Here is a 21,115-nt window from a genome sequence, read left to right as displayed (position 1 = left end):
TTTGCTGTTACATAAGTAGCTGTGACCACAGAAACACCCAGATCTAGATTCCTGTGTAGATATTGACCTGAGAAAGAAGCTGAACGTCTCTGGGCCTTAAACGGCCTTTTTATCAGTAAGGTGGGGGATGGCAGGTGAAAGGGGTGATGTGGAGTTAGGTATTTATCCAGCCTCTAAGTCAGGGATGGTTTTTACATTTAAAAGCCAGAGATGTTACAAAGGAAGAATTTGAGTATATAAAAATGTCAGCCTTTATATGTTAGGAAAAAAATACACCTACCAGTAAAAGGGGGGGCAAAGGAGCAATTTTTAATAATAGTCAAAGAAATGCAGAACAAGCCACCAATACTAGTCAAACAAATGAGAAAAACAGTTTCTTTTAATTCGCAACGTGCTGCCACCGATGTGGTGAAACTGACTTTCTCAACGGTGCTCATGGGAGAAATCACTTTGACCCTCTGAGAATCCCATTTGGAGGGTTGTGTTGAGAGGTTTTAGAGTATTTATAACTTTGGCCCAAAAATTGTACTTCTGGGACTCTATGCTATGAAAATAATCCATAATATGGAAAAAAATCCTTGCAGAAAGATGTTCATGATGAGGCTGTTTGTATTATTTTAAGTGGAATCAATACAAATATCTGATAGCACTGATATCACAAAATGGATTATGATTTTTTAAATTAATGCTTCTGATGACTATAGAATATGGCAAATGCTTAATGCTACTTGGTAAAGCAAGATATCAAACAGTAGGTGCAACAATAATTATAAATTATTTATAAATCTATGATGGTAGTTTTATTTTTATACAGTATGAGAGTTCAAGAGAATACCAGAAAATGCAATAGTGGTTGTGTTTGGGTAGCAAGAAAACTTACTTTTCTTTTCCCGAACCTCTATTTTTCAAAATCATAATGTGATGTTACTTTTCTAATGAAAAAAATACATAGCTTTTTACTTTAAAGGAAGATACAAGAAAACCAAGAGGTGGGTTAGACATGTGCTTCCCAAGTTTTTGAATTCAGATCAGTAAAATTAAGGAAAAAAAAACCCTGAGAATAGGGGCCAGGAGAAGATTACTGTATTTTTATTTTGCTAACTAAGCTAAGGACATCTAAAAATAATAATTACTATCAATGTAACTTAAAAATTAATGATTTAATAAAGGAAAGGCCTTGGGACCCTTCTCCCTAGAGGAGCCAGGCCAGGGCTCTGCATCCCAGCCACAGCTGTCCTAATGAAACTCTGGGTCCCCACCTGGCAGTAACCGAGGTCTTGGTACCTTTTCCAGAATTTCAGAGGGCAATGCTGGTTCTTCATTAGGGAATTTCTATTGGCAGTTAGTTATACCAGTGATTAGTAGAAACTAAGGGCCACGGTTCCCAAACATGGGGCTCCAAATGGGGAACATCTGGGATGATGGTAGCCCTGCTCTAGCAGGCAAAACATAGCGTTTTCCAGCTGGCCTTCTCTGCACCATGTTGTCTGTGTATCTCACAGCTTTTAGACAAATTGGGTAAAAATCACTACCCTCTGGAACATTGATAGCCCCACACCGTCTCCCTGGTGCCTGGAGAAAGAGGAGGCTCGCAGAAATACAGTGGGGTCTGTGCTGCTTGGGCCAGAACTTCTAAAGGAAGACCACCTGGGAACATGGCCCTGTCCCTCAAAGCATCTGGTGGGGGTGAGGGTGAGCTCAGCAGATGGATGCACGGGCAGGCGCTTACTGTGCCTTCCAGGCGGGCGCAGGCCTCCCACAGAAGGGAGTCTGGGTTTGTCCTCCCCATGAAGTCAGTGATTCTTGACTCCTGAATCATCAGAACCAGGCACCAGGGGAGCTTTTCAGCAGCGCAAAGGCTGAGGTTTTAATGCGAGGTCAGGAGTAGGGTGTGGAATTTTAAAAATACTTATCTGCTGGTGATTTCAGGGCCTGGCAGTCCTGAGAACAGCCACATTCAGATCTCAGGGAATGTTGACAGATGGGTCTGGTGGGTGTACGAATGAGGCCACAGGTGGGGCGCTCAGTTACACTATTCACTCAATAGTGTAACTGAGCGCATTTTGCTCCACCCAACCTGGTGGACACGCACCTCCGATTTTTTGGCCTCCGATGAGGGAGCCTCCGTAAGGCAGTCCTCTTGCGGGATCCGTTTGGTAAACCCAGTGCCCTAAGGTGGGGTCCGCCTCCGAGCTCACAGTTCTGGAATGCGGTCCCGTCCCCTCCCGCCGGCAGCCCCCGGGGGTGGGGCTCAGCCCCGCCCTCGTCTCGGGGCCTGCAGCCAGCCAGCGAGGGCGTTCGTGCGCGGCAGATGCGTCTGCGCCTGGTGTGTCACTCATCCTTTTTTCTGGCTATCAAAGGTGCAGATAATTAATAAGAAGCTGGATCTTAGCAACGTCCAGTCCAAGTGTGGCTCAAAGGATAATATCAAACACGTGCCAGGAGGCGGCAGTGTGAGTACCGTCACACTTTCCCTGCGCCGCGCTGCGGTTCCGGATTTGAGAAGTGGCATGAGTGTTTGCACCTGCCAGACATTGCATAGAATAAACCATTCTCAGGCTCGGGGTCTATCCAGGTCCCTGGGTAAAGGTAGCCCAGGCTCCGCACCCCCATGCCGACCGTTCCGGGAGGGGCGCCTGCCTGCGCGGGCTGCGTGGGCAGGACGGGGAAGGTGAGAGGTCCTCTCTCCCAGCCGCTCCTGGAAGCTAGGTCCTCACAGCATAAGCCCCATCGCCTCCACTCACGGGGAGCCCCACGGCCCTTTGAGGTTGAGCTGGAGGGGGCGGCCCTGAGACTGGGGTCACCTCCTCCATCACCTGTGTAGATTTACTCCAAGTGGCTGCACTGGGGACAGTTGGGCCGCTTGTTCTGATGAAACAAAGGACTTTACCGTCCTACCTCAGAGCAAGCAGAGGCCAGGCTCTGCCCACGTTGGTCCTCTGCACTTGTGAGGGAGGAGCTGATTCCTAAGCCCCTTGGCTCAGTTTGAAACCAGCTCCAGGTGCCCCACCCTAACGGGAAAGTCTCCAAACCTGAAAAAGCCCAAAGAAAGTGCACGGGGGCGGGAACCTGCCGCAGCCAAGGGTGGAAATGCCGCTTTGAGCTCTTCTAAATTTGGCTTCCTCCAGGTGCCCCTGGGGTCTCCCTGGGCCCCAGGTTGCCCTTGGGACTTGGGGCTGGCATCCTCATTCTCACCTGGTCAGCTCCGCTGCTCTCCTCCAAGTGCACCGACAGTGGGTGCAGACTTGGCATCCTGAGGCTCCCTGTCCTGCTTCTCCACAACGCCCCTTACTCCCCCAGCCTGCTCTTGGTCGGCTGTAGGCAAACATTTGAACACATTGGGGAGCAGGAGGTTGGAGATTCTTGAGGTCCAGCCCTGGGAACGAGGATAGTTTCCAAGTGCAGGCATCTTACCCTTGGCCAGCAGTGCCTGGGTGACAGTGGGAGCCCAGGGTGGGGGGGACAGTCTCTCCAGAAAACGCCCAGCCTGGGCCTGCACATCTGCATCCAGACCTGAGGGTTTATTCTTGCAATGTGCTGCTGCCTCCTGCCCTGAGCACCTGGGGCCTGGTTCTGCCGCTGACTCCTTCTTGGTCCCCGGGAGTAGGGGGCACTCACCCCGAGGCTGCTGCATGGCGCTTCACTAACGCTTCCTCACCAGTGTCTTCTCTGTCTTCCCCCATGTGCCCTGCTCTCCTGTCCCACTGCCACCTCGTTTTCTGCCAAGAGAAGGTGTAGGGACCACCCCTAGTCCCTGCTGGCTGTGACTGGGTCATGGGCTCCAAGTGACATTGTGGTTTTAGCTTTGATGCTCGGTCTCTGGCTCCCACCATAGGAGGAAAGACATGTGGTTTTCTGGTTTAACGTGTGTCTGGTGGGCTGGTGGGGGGCTGTGCTGCTGGAACTGGGGCCGCGAGGTACAGTGGCCACAGACAGCACGTTCAGGTGAAAGCTGGTGGGGAGGGGGTACATTCCTACTGCTCACGGCAGTGTCCAGAACATCAAGGGACTTCCTGGGGGGCCCTTCCTTTCTTTCCTGCATTCTCTGCCACCTGTGAGCTAGTCTGTGACCTGGCAGAGAGCCACTGGATATCTGGCCTGGCACTGGGCACTGTCCTTGGCCTGTGGCCACTGCTTGTTTACAGTAGGAGCTGTCACAGCTCTTCTCTTGGTAAAAGGTGGCTGAGGGGGTGACAGGCCCCTGCACAATGTCAGCCTCAGGCATTTTGGGGGCAGTGGACCCCTGGCCTGGGCTCCACCTCTGCTTGCTCCCCTCCCCTTCCCTCCCTGACTCGGAGGTGACTCCCCAGCAGTCAGGCCCTGCTCCTTCCTCTCAGGGTTCTCCCTGCCTTCTGGCTGCCTCCCTCTTTGTTCTCCTGGCCTCCTGACCGACCTTCCCCGACACCTTTCCCTGCCCCGGCTCCCACCCTCTCCTATTCCTTTTCTTCTCTGCAACCCCACCCCCCTTCTCACTCACAGGTTACCCCATCCAGGCTGAAGGGAGAAGGAAATCTTGCACACACCAGCCTTTGCTTCCATCGCCCTCATGCCTGAGTTGTGTGTGTGTGGGGGGGTGTCCCATAGCCCCCCACCTCCTCTAGCACCCCACCCCAGAGCACACACGCTCCCAGACCTGTCCTCAGATTCCCTCATTAACCCATCCTGTCCCACAGGGGCAGGCTCCTCACACCTCCCTTCACGCAACAACCACATCCACCTGTGAGCCTCAATCAACACTCATCAGTAATCAGCAAGTGCCAACATGATTTTGATTAACTAATGTAATTGGGGACCCTTCCAGATGGTTTAGACTTAAGTAAAAACCCCTGCTTATTTTCTGGTATCCTTGTTAAACCCATTCTCCAGCACAAGGCCATCTCTCTCCTGGGTTACTCCAGGGCAGGGAGCAGGAGCCAACTGGCTCCATGGTGATTGGCCTCCTGTATCCTCAGGTGACCTCACACTAGGTTGCTCTGGTGGCACTCAGTGACCACCAGGGACTCCTCACAGCCATGGCTCTGTAGAGACTTCCTCTGGGAGACCTATCCACTGATGCTGGGTCCCTGTGGGGAGGCCCTGAGAACAGTGGGTGGCCATGATTCCCCTCGGGAGGGTGGGCTGTGTGGCTGGGCCACATGCTGGACCCTCAGGCTGGCTCTGAGCCCACAGCCCATAGGCCTCCCCTACGTGGCTCTGCTGAACCTCCCTGAGACACTAAACCTGTGTTCTCTGCTCTGCCTCCTGGCTGTGCTGCTGGTGTCGGTTTGCTCCTTTCGGTGAAGAACCAAAATGTCCAGGACACTGTGTTCTCCTGGTGGCAGCTGGCTGGCTGAACCGCTCTGGGTCCTGCTCACTGACTGCCATTTCTGTGCTGTGGGGGTGCTGGGGTTTGTGCAGCTTCTCCTGGGAGAAGGGACCCCCCAACAGCCCCACATCGCCCTCTGCTCTCAGAGGCCCAACAGACATGGCTGTTTTGCTTCTCCAGTGAGGTTTTGTAAATGCTGCACAAACGGATCATATTGATCCCTTTTCTCTCTGTCCCCACTGAGTGTGAGCTGTCGATTTCATTTCGGGGAAGATAATGATTTTTTTACATGCAAGCGTCAGCTAAACCCATGGCACGGGCCCTGCACAATGGTCAAGAATCCGCTTTTCCCTAAGGGTCCCAGATCTATGGGATTGAAAAGCACACCAGTTATTCTGTGGAGACTTGGCCCCCCGGGCAGGGTTGGCAGAATTCCAACAACACATTTCCCCACCACGATGACAGCGGTGTGTTTCTCGTGGCTGACAGGAAACGCTGCCCCAGCAGGACCTGGGCTTGCACAGTGCTCTTCATTGTGTTACACTCCTAATAAAATAATCCTGTTTTATCTTCTCTCTCCGCCTCTCTCACCTCCAGGTGCAAATAGTCTACAAACCAGTGGATCTGAGCAAGGTGACCTCCAAGTGTGGCTCGTTAGGCAACATCCACCATAAGCCAGGTAGCCCTAGTAGAAGGCCAGGTGGGGTGGGGCCGGAAGGGGCGGGGCCTGCGCCGGAAGTGGCTGGGAAGGGCTGCGGCGGGACTGGCCCTGGCCTGGGAGATGTCGCTGTGTACCGGGCTGCCTGAGGCAAGGTGAGGAGGGCGGTGTGGCAGATGCTGGTCTAAACCCTTACCCACGGTTCTCCACACGGGCTGCACAAGGGGCCTCTAGAGCCGGGGAAGGGCCTGACCTGGTCCCCGAGGCCTGGCTGTGTGGGTCCATATTTGGTCCACAGTCGATGTGAGGGTCACTTCACCAACTGCACCAGCTCCAACACGGGACCCTGGGGTCCTTGCCGGTGCCCTCGTGATTTTGTTTCAACAGAAAATGCTACTATTGGAACTCCCTGTGTTTACCCCGCCCGGTATAGAAATCAGTGCTTTCCACGGCTCTTTCTGCAACAAAGGAAACGTCCCAGCTGTGCTGTTGTGTTTGGTGGCCACTAGCCACATGTGGCTGCTGAGCATTTGCATTGTGGCTGGTGCAGTTGAACTGAACAAATTTTATTAAAATTTCGGTGGCTACAGGTGGTTGCTGGCTACCATCTGGGAGAGAAGGGATCTAGATTCTAACTTCTGCCTGGGAGCGCAGAGTAGGGTCTTCAGCCTTAGGCCCTCTTCAGGGCCGAGATCTTTACATGACCCATTACTGCATTTAAAGAGGGCCATCAGAAGCATAGTCTAGGAGTTGCCATTGTGGCTCAGCAGGTTAAGAACCCAACATAGCGTCCTTCAGTACGCAGGTTTGACCCCTGGCCTTGCTCAGTGGGTTAAGGATCTGGCATTGCTGCAAGCTGCAGTGTAAATTGCAGACACAGCTCGGATCTGGCTTGGCTGTGGCATAGGCCAACAGCTGCAGCTCTGATTTGACCTGTAGCCTGGGAACTTCCATATGCTGCAGGTGCGGCTCTAAAAGGGGGGAAGAAAAAAAGCATAGTCGAAAATATGTGTCCATTACTTTCTGTCTCCCTTGGATATTTTATGGAAGTTTAGTCTTCCCCAGAGAAAGCTGTCCCTTCTTCTGGGGCCACCATCCTGCCACACTGTGGAGCAGCTTTCCTGAGCGGCTTTATCCTTCCCAAGAAAGGAGTGTATTCCTCAGGCCATGCTGTCCATCCTTGGGCCTTGTATGGGGTATCTGAGGAGTGCCAAAGGGTCAGGGTCCTTCCTCATTAAGGGTACACTTTGCCATTGAGTTTAATTCTGAGGTCTTCTTGGGCTGTAGCTTGCAGGGTGTTGGCCTAAGAAAGACTTGACTCTTTGGAAGCCAACCAGTTTAGAACTTAGAATAATTTCTCATGAACTGAGTTGTCATTTATCTTTGTGTTATCTAAAGAGGAAGTTTGCTGAGTAAGTATTCGATGTCCTCCCTGATTAGAGAGATGAAGCAAACTTTTCAAGCCCCTTGGAAGGACCTACCTGCTCCCACACTGCGCTCTAAATAAAGGCGAGTCCTCTCTCCCTAAAGGCTGGCATTTCCGCGGAATCACTTGCTTAGCCCTCACTCCAGCCTTGGGGCCCGTGTGTGTTGTGTTCTAGGAGGTGGCCAGGTGGAAGTAAAATCTGAGAAGCTGGACTTCAAGGATAGAGTCCAGTCGAAGATCGGGTCCCTGGATAACATCACCCACGTCCCTGGCGGAGGGAATAAGAAGGTAAAGGGCAGGCGGGGAGGAGGCTGTGCTTGGATTCGGCCATAATAGAGTCGTGGGGACAAGTCTGGTCCAGTTTCCCAGAGTGGGGGAGCCGGGGCTCCCAGATTGCTGGGCCCGACGTGGATTCTTGGCAACCACGGGCCTGTGGGGCTCCACCTGGGCTGCCTGCTGCCATCCCCTGGGAGCCTGAACAGCCTTGCTGCCGGGCCCCACCCTGGAGAGCCTGACTAACTGGTCTTGGGTGCTGTCTGGGCCCCTGGAGCTTTTAAAGCCCCAGGTGGCTCTCCAGTGCAGGCGAAGGTGAGAGCCACTGCCCTGGGCCTGTGTTTGGTAAGTGTCCCCAAAATGAAGTAGCCACCCCAAAGCCACCCCTGCCATCCAGAGCAAATCATGGGAACATAACCTAGTTTTCTAAGTGGGTCAGTAGGCAGGTAGAGCAAAACAGTGATGCTGGAATCCAGATTTCAGCACAGCCTCTGGAGTGTCCATGGGGAGGCTGCTGGACTGAGGACCTCAGCGTTCCCGCAGTTTCTAGAGGCCCCGTGTCTTGCTCCAGGGCTGGGAACACTGGTGGGCCCTCTGGGCCCACTGCAGGATGCTGTCTTGCGGCTGCACTTTTTCTCTCCTGGGTAAATACAGTGAAGGGCCCTCTGGGCTTCCCGCCCACGCCTGCCCAGAAGCGCTGCAAGTGGCTTACTTTCCAGTCTTTGGTGCCTCCCAGCTGCTGACTGAGGAGGGGTGGAGGGAGAAGAGACGTCCCAGAATGGGCCTGAGACCCAACCCGCAGTGAGCAGCGGGGTAGCTGGAAGGGGCGCCCAACCTCTCAGAAGTGGTAGCCAGGCCATCTTTCCATCATGTCACACCACACCTGGTGGCAGCTGGAGTCCCCACAGCCATCAAGACCTCCGCCTCCGGTTCTGAGCAGGAATACCCCACCTCGCACGGGCAGTGAAGGCCTCATAGCACAGTGTTGGAGGGGCACTTGCTGGTGTGCTCTTAAAGCAGAGGTTGCAAACTGAGACCTTGAGGCCCACCTGACCCACAACAGAGCCCCCGAAAGGCGGGGGAGCAGGGTCTCCCTGACCATCCTGTAGCCACATCCTTGCGTGCGCCCCCCCACCCCCCACCCCCCCGCCTGGTGTCCAGGTCTCTATCAAAAGTGAGAAGACAGAGAGGGACCTTGAATGCCTCAGGGAAGTGGAGAAAGTTTTCTGCAAAAGGCCAGCCCGTTTCCACTCCCGCACTTCTACCCTCTTTCATGCAAGGCCTCCCTGCCTTGGGGAGCTTTAAAGACACCCCCTCCCACCCTCTGGAGAGTCTGACTAAACCTATAAGGAATGAGGCTGGGTAGACCTGGGTGTGGGTGATTCTGGGTGAAGAAAGCCCTCTACCTCGTTAAGCTTCTGTCCTGGGAAAAGCTCTGAGCTTGACTCTGCTTGGAGGTGGGACCCGGGCAAGATTTGCAAGCACTTGCACCCCCAGGTTCCTGCAGCAAAGCCGATGGAAACAGCCATGTCCCGGGGTGGTGGTGAGACCTGAGTGAGACAGTGTTCTGGAGGCTGCTTGGTGCAGAGGTGGAGTCCAGACTTCGGTCTTAATTCACGTCTGTGATGCCTTGGCAAGGGCAGGTCCTGCCCTACCCGCTGCCTGGAAGACACTGTCCTGGTCCCACAGGGTCCCCTCATATTCATTCCCCCATTTCCTTCTGTGATGAGCAAAACTGTTCACAAGCAGTGGAGCATAGGAGCCCTGCCACCTGAGTGCCTTTCAGTTTGGGGGATTGAGGGATATTTGTAGGACGCTGTCACATTTTTTCTTAACCTGTGTTCTTGTCAAAGCTTATGTCAAAATGGCCTTTCAGTTATAGTAATAAGGGAGAGTCCTGGAGTTCCCTGGTGGCTCAGTGGGTTAAGGATCCAGCATTGTCACTGTTGTGGCTCAGGTGGCTGCTGTGGTGCAGGTTAGATCCCTAGTCCTGGAACTTCTGTATACCACAGGTGCGGCCAAAGAAAGAAAAAGTCCTTTTTTAAAAAGTGGTAACCCAAGATGAACAAAATAAGCATATGGCTTAAATGGGAGCCTGTTTTTTTTCTCTATAGTCAAGCTCCTCTGCAGTAGAGGCTCTTTACCTGGGGTGCAGGGACTCCTAAAATTGGAGAAGTTGTAACGTGTGTGTGAGAGTATAAGCACGTGTCATACATTTTCCCTGGTTTTACCAGCGGCCCAAGGAGGTTGAAAATTACTGTGTCCATCATTTCAGAGCTCATCAGGAGAGAATTACTATGTACCACTGGCATCTCCAGCTAATGCTTTCTGCTGCTGAGTTTCCCATGTATCTTTTGGAACTAAGACCTCTGGGCCAAGATGCTCTACTTGTATTTTTCTATTCAAGTATAGTTGATTTACAATGTTGTGTTAGCTGCAGGTGTACAGCACAGCGATTCAGTTACATTCTTTTTCAGATTCTTTTCCCTTGTAGATTATTACCAAATACTGAGGAGAGCTGCATGTGCTATATAGTAGTACCTTGTCGGTTATATATTTTACATATAGTAGTGTATCTAGGTTAATCTCAAACTCCCAATTTATCCCTCTCCCCTTCTCCTTTGGTGACAAAAGTTGGTTTTCTTAGTCTGTGAGTCTCTGTTTTGTAAACAAGTTTATTTGTATCTTTTTTTTTTAAGATTGTGCATGTAAGTGATATCATATGATATTTGTATTTGTCTGGCTTACTTAGTATGATCATCTCTAGGTCCATCCTTGTTGCTGCAGATAATATTATTTCATTCCTTTTTATGCCTGAGTAATATTCTATTGTGTGTATGTATATATACACTACATCTTTATCCATTCCTCTGTTGATGGACATTTAAGTTGCTTCCATGTCTTGGCTGTTGTAAATAGTACTGCATTGGGGTGCAGGTTTTTGAATTAATTTTTTTCTGGATCATATGCTAGTCCTATTTTTTCCTGAGGTTTTTTTTTTTTTTTTTTTTTCCTTTGTCTTTTTTGTCTTTTCTGGGGCCGCTCCCACGGCATATGGAGGTTCCCAGGCCAGGGGTCCAATCAGAGCCGTAGCCTCTGGCCTATGCCACAGCAACGTGGGATCTGACCAGCGTCTGCAACCTACACCACAGCTCATGGCAACGCTGGGTCCTTAATCCACTGAGCAAGGCCAGGGATCGAACCTGCAACCTCATGGTTCCTAGTCGGATTCGTTAACCACTGTGCCACGACAGGAACTCCCGCTAGTCCTGTTTTTTAAGGAACCTTCATAGTGTTCTCCGTGGTGGCTGTATCAGTATTCATTCCCACCAACAGTGTAGGAGGGTTCCCTTTTCTCCACACCCTTTCCAGCATTTATTATTTGTAGACTTTTTGATGATGGCCATTCTGATCTAAGTGAGGTGGTACCTCATTGTAGTTTTGATTTGCATCTCTAATGATTAGTGATTTTTGAGTTTTTTTATGTGCATTTTGGCCATCTGTATGTTGTCTTTGGAGAAATATCTGTTTAGGTCTTCTGCTCATTTTGTTTTGTTTCTTTGGGTTTTTTTGGCTGCACTCGTGGCATGCGAAAGTTTCCCGGACAGGGATTGAGCCCAAGCCACAGCAGTGACAATGCCGGATCCTTAACTGCTAGGCCGCCAGGAGCTCCTTCTGCCTGTTTTTTTTTTTTTTTTTGATACTGAGCTTGCTGGTTGTATATTTTGGAACCAGCTCTACTTTAAAAAGGGCTTTGTTGCATCATGTTTTCTTGTGCACCTGCCAGTGCCGCCCACAGCTGCTGCCACCTCCTGTGTCATGTCACTGGCAAAGGGGAGGAATGTGTGTGGCTCCAAGCTGGGTGGCAGGGGCTCTGGGCACATCCCCGAGTCTTCTTCAGCCTCCCCTTCAACATTTCTTTCTTTTTTTTTGCTTTTTTAGGGCCGCACTTGCGGCATATGGAGGTTCCCAAGCTAGGGGTCTAATCGGAGCTGTTGCTGCCAGCCTACACCACAGCCACAGGAATGCCAGATCCAAGCGGCGTCTGCGACCTACACCACAGCTCACGGCAACGCCAGATCCTCAACCCACTGAGCAAGGCCAGGGATAGAACCTGCGTCCTCATGGATGCTAGTGAGATTTGTTAACCACTGAGCCGTGATGGACTCCTCAACATTTTCATTTGTAATTTGGCAAGGTGTGTGCATTAAGAAAATATGTGTGCCTTTGGACCCACTAGCAATTCCACTTCTAGGATACACTTAAGAGTATGTGTGTGAAATGATGTACCTACAAGGTTATTCATACACAGCATTGTCTGGGAGAGCAGGAGACTGGGACCAACCTCAGTCATCTACCCACAGGAGCCTAGATACATTTTGGCACATCTGCTGCGATGGGAAACCACACAGCCCTCGGCAGGGCCAACCAGCTGAGGGAGCTGTGGACCTGGGATGGAAAGTGCAAAGCACGTGGGTGTTGTTACCATATGGATTATAGGTGGTTTTTTTCTCTTTCTTCTCAGTACTCACACACACGTTTGCATGTGTGGCCTCTCTGGAAGGGGACCCAAGACACTCACACTGGTCATGCCTCTGGAGTGGGCACCTGGGCGGCTGGCTGGCGAGTGACCAGCACCCTGGACCCCTGTTGGCTGTTGGGAAATGATGAAATCATGGTCGCCACCTGGGCTGCCTCCCACCCACGGTCCCCAGCTCCCCTCCTCACCTTTCCCCCGCTCCTCTCTCGCAGATCGAAACCCACAAGCTGACCTTCCGCGAGAACGCCAAAGCCAAGACGGACCACGGGGCGGAGATTGTGTACAAGTCGCCCGTGGTGTCAGGGGACACGTCCCCCAGGCATCTCAGCAACGTCTCCTCTACCGGCAGCATCGACATGGTGGACTCCCCGCAGCTCGCCACGCTCGCCGACGAGGTGTCCGCCTCCCTGGCCAAGCAGGGTTTGTGATCAGGGCCCCGGGGCGGTCAGTAATCGTAGAGAGAGGAGAGTGAGAGTGTGGAAAAAAAAAAAAAGAATAATGATCTGGCCCTTCGCCCTCTGCCCTCCCCCAGCTGCTCCTCACAGATCGGTTAATCGGTTAATCACTTAACCTGCATTGTCACTCAGCTCTGGCTTGGGACTTCCAAATCAGTGACGGGAATAAGAGCGGATTTCATCTTTCCAAATTGATGGGTGGGCCAGTCATAATAAAATATTTTTAAAAACATTTAAAAAGATGGCCACACCCAGAATTTCCCTGGGCAATTACTTTTTGATTTTTTTACCCCCCTCTGAGTGGAAGAGGGAGGGGGAGAGGCTCTGAAAGCTGCTTCTGGAGACTCACGAAGGCCTAGGGACACCTCTCCTGGGGCCCGTCCTGGGTCGGGGGTTTCAGAGGTGGCAAGGGACTGGAAACTTGGTGCACTGGTGGAGCACAGGCACAGGGCGACCGTTGGAGCAGGATGGGGTGGGGTCTTGCAGGGCCAGGAGAGGCTGCGGAGGGGACTGTGCCAGGGGGAGGGTGTGAGAGGAAGGGCACAGGGGAGGAGGTGGCTTGGTGTCTGCCATGGTGGGCGTGCCACCCTCTGGAGGGCGGCCCGGAGGTGGAGGGCTCTGAGCCCCGCCCCCACGCCTTTGAAGGGACAGTGGGCCGGAGGGTGGCATCCTGTGAATGACTTCCTCCAAGACCACTGGCTCCATGTCCCCAGTGGTGGCCTCTTCCTCCCTCCCTGCAGGATGGGGGTCCTGAGCTGAGGGGCTCCCTCCGCCCCAGGAAGCCCTGTTTTATTGAGTTCTGAAGGTTGGAACCACAGCCACGATTCTGGCCACCTCACAGATCTGGGACCTTAGGGCTAACCAGTTCTCTTTGTAAGGACTTGTGCCTCTTGGGGGACATCCGCCTGTTCCCAGGCTTGGGCCTGTGGCATCTCTGGAGTGTGCGGGGTCTGGGAGGGGGGGTCCTGAGCCTCTCACCCCTCCCACGCCCACTGCAGCAGCCACCTGTCTGCCCTGCCTATGTGTCTGCTGTGCGGAGCCCAGTCACTGCCTGTTCCCCTCATTATGTCACTGTCCCGAGTTCCCAGCCTCACCCCCCACTTCAGTAATGGACGTGGTTAGATGGGGAGGCATCTCCGCATCGAGGGGGAAAGTCAAGGAGGGCGAGGTTTGGACACTGGGTGGGGGCCCTCAGTCTTCTGTTCGAAGCATCCCGCTGGCATGTCCCTCACAGTGACCCTTGATGACCTTACTCGGTTCCCTGCCTCCAACCCAGACGTGAGCCAGGGTGGGGTTCGCAGTGACTCGTTGACTTGGTGAGCCTTTCCGCCCAGAAGCCTGGTCCCCTTCCCGTGCTGAGCTAGCAGCGGGTCGGCTGCCCTGGATGCCAGAGATGGCGCTGGGACAGGTAGGCAAGGCCCTCAGGGCCAGACCGGGCTTCCTCCATCCCCACTTCTGCCTCAGCTTGTGACTGCCAGCCTCTGAGAGCCCGGCCGCTGCTCTACCCCCCATGTATATAGTCAGCCCTCCACACCCCCAAAAAGGGAAACGTGCCCCCTTGGAAATGGTTCTTTCCCCATCCCAGCTGGAAGTGATGCTGTCTGTCCTGCTGGAGCAGCTGAACATTCACATAGATGTCACCCCTCCCTCCCGGTCTGCACCCTGTCGCGTCGTAGTCGGATTTGTCTGTCTGTGCTTGGATTCACCAGAGTGACTATGGTAGTGAAAAGGGAAAAAAAAAAAAAAAAAAAAAAAAGGACGCATGTATCTTGAAATGCTTGTAAAGAGGTTTCTAACCCACCCTCAAGGGAGTTCTAGATGTCTCTCCCCCTCCAGCTGGGACTCGGATCCAGAAGGCCAGTGTGGCTCTGCCCTGCATCGAAAGACTTTTTGTCAGCCTCTGGGACCCAACAGTCCAGAGTCTGACGAGTAAGAACCCTCGGCTGCGAAGGCTCAAAGCACAGGACAAGGATGGACGCTCTGCTGCCTCCTCCCCACCCCCAGGGCTCCCCTTCATCAGGCAGAGGGCAGTTTGCAGCATGAAGATGCCTCTCTGATCACAGCCTGGAGGCCCCCAGCAGCCAGGAGAGGGTCTTAGAACTCCCTGTGTCATGAGTGCCACCTCAGCCTGGGGTCCCGCTCCAAGCTCTCCCTCAGGAAGGATGGCCAGGCCTCCTCACCCAGGGCCCTGGGGCCACAGTGGGGGTTGGGATGGACTGCCTGCCCTGGACTCCTCTCAGTGGCCTGAGCTGCCTGAGCGAGGAAGGGTCACGAGTCTGGAGACACCGTTTCCAAAGCCTGGGCCAGAGCTCCTGCTGACCTTGCACCAGACTCATCTCCTCCCAGGGGGACGGGAAGCAGCCTCTGGCAGTTTAGAAATTCGCTGTTTAAAGAAAATCAGCAACCTCGGGCAGTTCTGCTGCTTCTGGTTCGGGTACAGTTAAAGGCAGCCCTATGGGGCTGGATGGTTCATTTGCAGCCGTAACTCTCTATGCAAGGGATCATCTGGGCCCAGAATGTCCCACAGGCTTTCTTCTGTCCTGAGTCCCAGCTGGTCTTGGAAGGGTTCTGAGGAAGCAGAAGGAAATGTAGTGCAAAGACTTGGTAGCTGTTAGCCATCCAGCCTCATTACTGCTGCCGATTCTGGCTGCATTTCTTCTTGCACCTCTTCCTGCGGCTTCTATGCCCTGCCTTGTGCTACCTTGTTTCCGGGACCTTACTCAGAGGGGGCTGGTGGATGGGCTGCTGGTTATCAGTCTAAACATCATGGTTTAGGGTGATCAGTTCGAAGCTGGCAAAGGGATGCTGGCTTGTAACCTTAAATAATGAGGACAATCCCCCAGGGCCAGGTACTCCCCACCCCCATTTCCTCCAGTGTCCCTTGGGTGGGCTAGATAGGATATGCTGTATGCCTGGTTCCTTCAAGCTCTCCACATACTTTATCAATAGTTCCATTTAAATTGACTTCAGTGGTGAGACTGTATCCTGTTTGCTTGTTGTGCTCTGGGGGGAGGGGGGTGGAACCTGTAAGATAGTTACCACTGGGCACAGGGGAGTGCAGCAGTTCAAGGCCTAGTAACCCTTTTCTTCATGATTTTCATGCTAGGGGTCCTTGGGATTTCGCCTTTTTGCTGATAGGTGCCACACGCTGCCAGCTAGTTCCCGTCTCCCTGCCGGCCAGGTGCAGGCAAGTGAGGCTGGTGGAGGAATCTGGAGATTCGGTCGCTCTGGCCTGCTGCCCTTTCTTTGGCAGAGTCCTAAGCACTCAACCGTGCCTCCCAAAGATGCCGGCATCTGGTCCTGAGCTGTTGGCCTCTCCATGTCACCTTTCTCACCAGCTCTGGACAGCAGCCTGTCCTCCTTGTAGCTGCTGAGATCTCTTCCCCTTTTTATCTTTGTTCCCCAAGGAAAGCAGAGGTGGGGATGAGGGCAGAGATGGGAGGACATCAGCTTGTCCCATCTACAGCTCTGTGGCTCCAAGAGACTTCTGCTTTCTCTTTAGCTTTGAAAAGGGTTATTACCCTGGGCACGGACTGAGTCTCACCTCCCAACGGACTTAGCCCTGTGAATTTGCAGTGTTGGGCAGGACAATTTCTGGTACTTGCAAGTCCCATGATTTCTTTGGTAATATTGAGGGTGGGGGGAGGGACATGAAACCATCTTAGCTTAGCTTCCTGTCTGTGAATGTCCATATGGTGTGCTGTGTGTTTTAACAAATGATTTACACTTACTGTTACTGTAAAAGTGAATTTGGAAATAAAGTTATTACTCTGATTAAATAAGATCTCTGTGCATGGATTCAAAGGATCAGAAAATGCTATAGGATGAATGATTTGCAAGTCCTCTCCCAGCCTTCTTGGAAATCATAATATTGTTAAAACCTGGACATGGGGACTTACCAGCTGGCTCCGGGGACCTGAAAGTGAAAGGGCTCTCAGACTTGTTCATTTTCAGTTGAGTCTCCCATTCTGCTGCTGGCAAACCACCCTGGTCAGACTCAAACGGCAATATTCTTATGGTTGTGTTCACAAGGCTGCAGTCACAAGGCTGGAAAACCCAGACCCCTGTATTCAAACCTGAGAAGGCTGGTGTGGCTCTGTGAGATCTCTTTATCCCTGGAAATTAGCCAACAGGCCTGGGGCTCAAGCAGAACATGGCCAATCAGCTGAATGAATGGCTTAGATTACAGAGCTGCTTTCCTCTCTCCTTTGAGCCTTACTGCAGATTGCACAGTGTCTGCTAGATCAAGGCAGGGATACCAGGTAGCCCCTGTGATGCTACAAATAAAAAAGCCATCATATTAATTATTGTTCCTTAGTAATTAGGTCAAGGTTGTAACACTGAGTCCTTTGATTTTTTACGAACAGTTTCAAAATATTACTTTTCTCAGCTCTTCCTCATGTCCTTCAGGCACTGCAGGCAGAAATCAAAGTAGAACAGAGCCCAACTGCAATTACAGAAGCAGCAACAGGGCAGCCAAACAGAAATGTTACCTCAGAACTCACAGCTTTCATGGCCAAGATGGGCAGCCTCACTGGCTGCTTCACCTCCACTGCCATGAAAAGGAAAAAAGGAAGTAAAGAGAGAACCAGACCTGCTCACTTACTCATCCTGTGCAAAGAAAATCAAGCACTTAGCCTCTGCAGGAGAAAGATGCTGAGAACCAGCTCAGGCTCCATGCAAAGTATATACATCCTCATTGACCTCAACCCCAGAAGAGGTCAATGGTGGAAAGTGAGATCTCCATTAAAGAACAATTTAGAATAGATAAAAATGTTACAGTGCTAGCCTCACTAGAGCAAGTGAGATTAAGAGCAATGGACCAATTACTTTCATCCAACAAAAAGGAAAACAGATGATTTACAAAGACCCCCCCCTTCCTCCTGGCATCCCTTACCTAACCCCCAGCCCCCGCCACGAAAACCACATCCTCCCTCTGGTGACCACGAGAAGACCCTGCCAGATGCCCAGAAGAAAGAATGGAGACAGGCTCTGAGCAGGTGCCCAGAAGATAGAATGGACAGGTGCTAAGGTTCAGAGCAAGTCAGAGGACCTAGAGAACTGTTTCAGCAGGGCTGGCTTCTCAGCCACCCCCATTACATGTCCAGTGTCAAGAAAGGCCTGGTATACCACATTCTGTAACTTTTTTTTATTATTTTTTTCAATTTTTCCTTACTTTTTTTTAAGCACTAGTCTGTGCTTTGCGAACAGAATCAAGACATTAACAAAGATCAGCTTCTCTGAAGAAAAGCATTTCTATAGAACAAAGACAGCTACATGTTCCGCTGCCAATACACAGCTCAAAGCAGGAAAAGAAAATATTTACAAAATACAAGGTTTTTTTTTTCCATTTTTGTTTTTTTGTTTTTTTTTGTTTTTTTTTACAATGCTAAAAGGGTTATTCAGAATTTTCAACCTTATAAATAGAAGAAGCACTTTATGCATAGGGATATGGTGCATTATTGTTTTTTAAAGAAACAATGACAAACCTTTAACTTGCAAACAGAATCAAAAAAAAAAAAAATCACTAATGTTGAAAATTGTGAAAAAACCCCGACCATTAAGCAGTTTGTCTACTATTTTTATACGATTACAAAATGGAAAAAAAAAAAAAAAAGTCCTTCTTGCCCCCCTTTTTGGTGATGTGATCATTCATGAGACAGGCACAAGGTTAACCTGGGGGGGGGTGGGGGGTGGGGGGTGGGGAGTGATGGGAACCACAGTAGGACCAGACAGTGTTCCACAGGCAAAGGAGCTCGAAAGAAGAAGGGCCTGATTGACTCTGACAGGGAACTGGATGGGGAGGAAATACGACCAAATGACTCGGTCAGAGAAAACAGAATTGTACAGGGGAGACGGCTGCTCATGTCCCAGACCCCCAGCATCTGCAGAGGTGTGGGAAGAGAGGTTGAACAGTCCTAACCCTACCTCCAGAGACCAGATGGGGAAGGACTGGCGTGTGTGGGTGGGTGTGCAGAGGGAGGGAGCAGACGAGAGGGCACCAAGGGGCAGGACTGAGAACCTGAGTGGCCGCAGCCAGGTTACTGCAGGTAAGGAGTCAAAACAGGGATGACCAAATGCAGAGGAAACCCAGTAGGTCTCCAAGATCTGGGTGACAAGGGGAAGCCATTCTGTCAGCTGAGAGCTGGGTGAGAAGAGTTGGCAGTTTGGGCCAAGAGGCTCTGGTAGGGGCGCTCCAGCGCCGACGACCAAGGGGACCCCGCCGGGAGGCCACAGCTGAGCCAAGCCACAGAGGGGAAGGGGAAGGGCCCAGAACACGCTGTTCTCTCCCAGCCTCACCCGAGGTGGCCGTGCTGAGCTGGCGGTTCCTTTCCCTCTGCCTACCTGGCTGTCCCACCCTGCCCACAGGTGCAAGGGAGAGGGGTGATCATCCAACACGGCCAAGTCCAGTGGTTCAACAGTGCAGAGGACGCCAGGACCCGGTCAGCAAGGTCTCATCCTGAACTTCTGTTTGCCAACTGGAGGAAGTGCTCAGGTGTGTGACGATAAAACATGGAAACCAAAACAAAAACAAAAATCAAAACAAGGGAAAAAAAAGTAGAATCTAAATTCCTTAAATTCACTAAAAACTGTGAAAATTTTCGGCATATGATGTTTGAATATCAAACGCAGAGATTTCTGAAGCTTTAATGCCAATAGTTAGTGAGTCTGTTTAGATGCTCGGATCCCACTCATCTGTGAGCTGGACGCTGAGCTGTGACTGTTGCCGCCAGATGCCGACTCTTGAGGGGAACGACGGGAGGCGAGGTGGGCGCCCCCTCTGTCTCCCGGCCAGTCTTGCTGCCTGAGGTGCGCCGAGTGCAGCGGGACGCCCGTTCCTGTGCATCCAGTTGGTCCTCACACTCTGCCTGGGGACTGTACGCCAGGGGGAAGGTTCGCCGCTCCCATGGCTGGACAGACTGTGGGCAGACAAGATGCTCCGGTGAGGACCCAGTCCCCGCCTGCCTCCTGCCCCAAGACGTGTGGACTGGGATCCACGGCCAGTCTCTCCAGAGTTCCTGGGCTGGTCGAGGAAGGATGTGCAGAGTGGGCACCCTTTAACAATGGGTGGATTTCATATACAACAGCCCCTTGTTCCCTTCAAAATGAGCGCGGGGTGGGGGGAGGGTGCCCATAAAATGAAGCTGCATCTTGAGCAGGTGCTGTCCCCCAATTCCACCTGCGCCCCACCAATCCCACAGAAAGGCGGGTGCCTTACCTGTTCATCCAGCCCCAGCTCCGGTGTGGAGCATCGGGTGTCTTCGCTGGCCAGGTGTCGTAGAGTGTCCCGAGCCACAGGAGTGAGGGGGGCCGAGTGCAGTTCCGGGCTAATGGGGCTCCTGGGGGACTGACCGTGAGAGAACTCCGACAAAGAGTGGCTACTGCTGACATCAGGGGAGGCAGGCTGGGGGGTGGAGGGATTGGCACTGCCCAGCTGGGGGGTGGTTCGACCGTCTGATGACCTGTAAGACCTGTACACCAAGACATCTGAATTTGAGTGTCTGGGTAATATGAATTTCTTATGTTTATTTTGGGGGGTTGGGGAGGAAGCATGAAAAAGCATCCCTGACCAGGATCTGGGGAGCTGAGGGAGACTGACTACAGTTCTTTCCTAGGAACCACAAATACCCTCACTTCTTCCCACCACTGAGCAGGGGGCAGGTACACCACATGACATCTAATAGCTGTGTACAGCTATCATCCTGTGAGAAAGCCAGAGCTCAACTGTGCTGGGGGCTGACCCCTGGCACACTGCCCAGGAGACTCACTGGGGAAGGGGAATTAGCCCCAACTTTGAAAACTGTAGGCAAAGAAAAACACAAGAACAAGAGCCTTAAAATCTTTCTGCTTGAGAATCTTGGGGCTTCTTGGTGTTAACAATAAAGGGAGACAGAGTGGAACAGTTCTTCCAAGTAGGATCATAAAACCTCACTGCAATGTCCAGAGGAAGGCTAACCTGTGGTGAGGCCTCCAATGCCACAGACAGCCCTTTTCCTGGAGCCCAGGAGATCACTAGGGTTTGTTAGAACTGGACAGTAACCACTCAGCAAGAGTCCAGTACTTGACTGCTTATACCCTCGTTGGTTCCAACAAATACCCAGGAACTTCTGCATTCTCGGCTATCCCCAGTGAACGAATACGAAGGGCAACTAAGGGCAGTGGCCTTCCATGGACACAGCTAGGGCCCAAACTCCCTGTTGACCCTCCCTCCACAGGCCCTAGGGGCCTGTGCCTGCCCCATCACCTGCTGCCCCGCCGCTGGGGTGGCACACTCGTGGTCCACAGCCACCGAGCCCTCTCCATCTCCTCACATTTGGCATGCAGGGCGGCAAAGGCTGCGTCAGAAAGGTCCTCGATCTGCAAAAAAGCATTCATTGAGCCCCTCTTTCCTCCAGAAGTGTGGGTAGGTCAATTCTAGAAGCAGCCCCACCCCACAGCAGGCTCTTCCTGGTCACAG

General features: G+C 52.2%; 2 protein-coding genes across 21 annotated transcripts in view; one reads left to right on the top strand and one right to left on the bottom strand.

Moving 5' to 3' along the window:
- Positions 1–16,436, top strand: part of MAPT (microtubule associated protein tau) — a 112,261-nt gene extending 95,825 nt beyond the window's left edge. For 6 of the 16 annotated variants that reach the window (XM_047757352.1, XM_047757343.1, XM_047757350.1 and 3 more), the window contains 5 exons: positions 2,361–2,453; positions 5,903–5,984; positions 7,565–7,677; positions 12,415–12,622; positions 13,398–16,436. In XM_047757352.1, the coding sequence (XP_047613308.1) occupies positions 2,361–2,453; positions 5,903–5,984; positions 7,565–7,677; positions 12,415–12,622; positions 13,398–13,411 (510 nt within the window). In that variant the 3' untranslated portion in view covers positions 13,412–16,436. Of the gene's footprint in view, positions 1–2,360; positions 2,454–5,902; positions 5,985–7,564; positions 7,678–12,414 lie in introns of all 16 variants that reach the window. The other 10 variants (XM_047757345.1, XM_047757351.1, XM_047757348.1 and 7 more) reach the window with 3 other exon arrangements.
- A 2,780-nt stretch (positions 16,437–19,216) lies between these two features.
- The window catches only part of KANSL1 (KAT8 regulatory NSL complex subunit 1), a 196,907-nt gene continuing 195,008 nt past the window's right edge, over positions 19,217–21,115 (bottom strand). For all 5 annotated transcript variants that reach the window (XM_047758720.1, XM_047758723.1, XM_047758721.1 and 2 more), the window contains 3 exons: positions 20,903–21,015; positions 19,877–20,129; positions 19,217–19,577 (listed from right to left, as the gene is read on the bottom strand). In XM_047758720.1, coding sequence (XP_047614676.1) covers positions 19,350–19,577; positions 19,877–20,129; positions 20,903–21,015 — 594 coding nt within the window. In that variant the 3' untranslated portion in view covers positions 19,217–19,349. The remainder of the gene's footprint in view (positions 19,578–19,876; positions 20,130–20,902; positions 21,016–21,115) is intronic.

The sequence above is a fragment of the Phacochoerus africanus genome, chromosome 14 (assembly GCF_016906955.1).
Source record: "Phacochoerus africanus isolate WHEZ1 chromosome 14, ROS_Pafr_v1, whole genome shotgun sequence".
Classification (NCBI taxonomy): domain Eukaryota; kingdom Metazoa; phylum Chordata; class Mammalia; order Artiodactyla; family Suidae; genus Phacochoerus; species Phacochoerus africanus.
The sequence above is the reverse complement of the archived record's forward strand: the minus strand, read 5'-3'. Positions and strand labels throughout refer to the sequence as shown.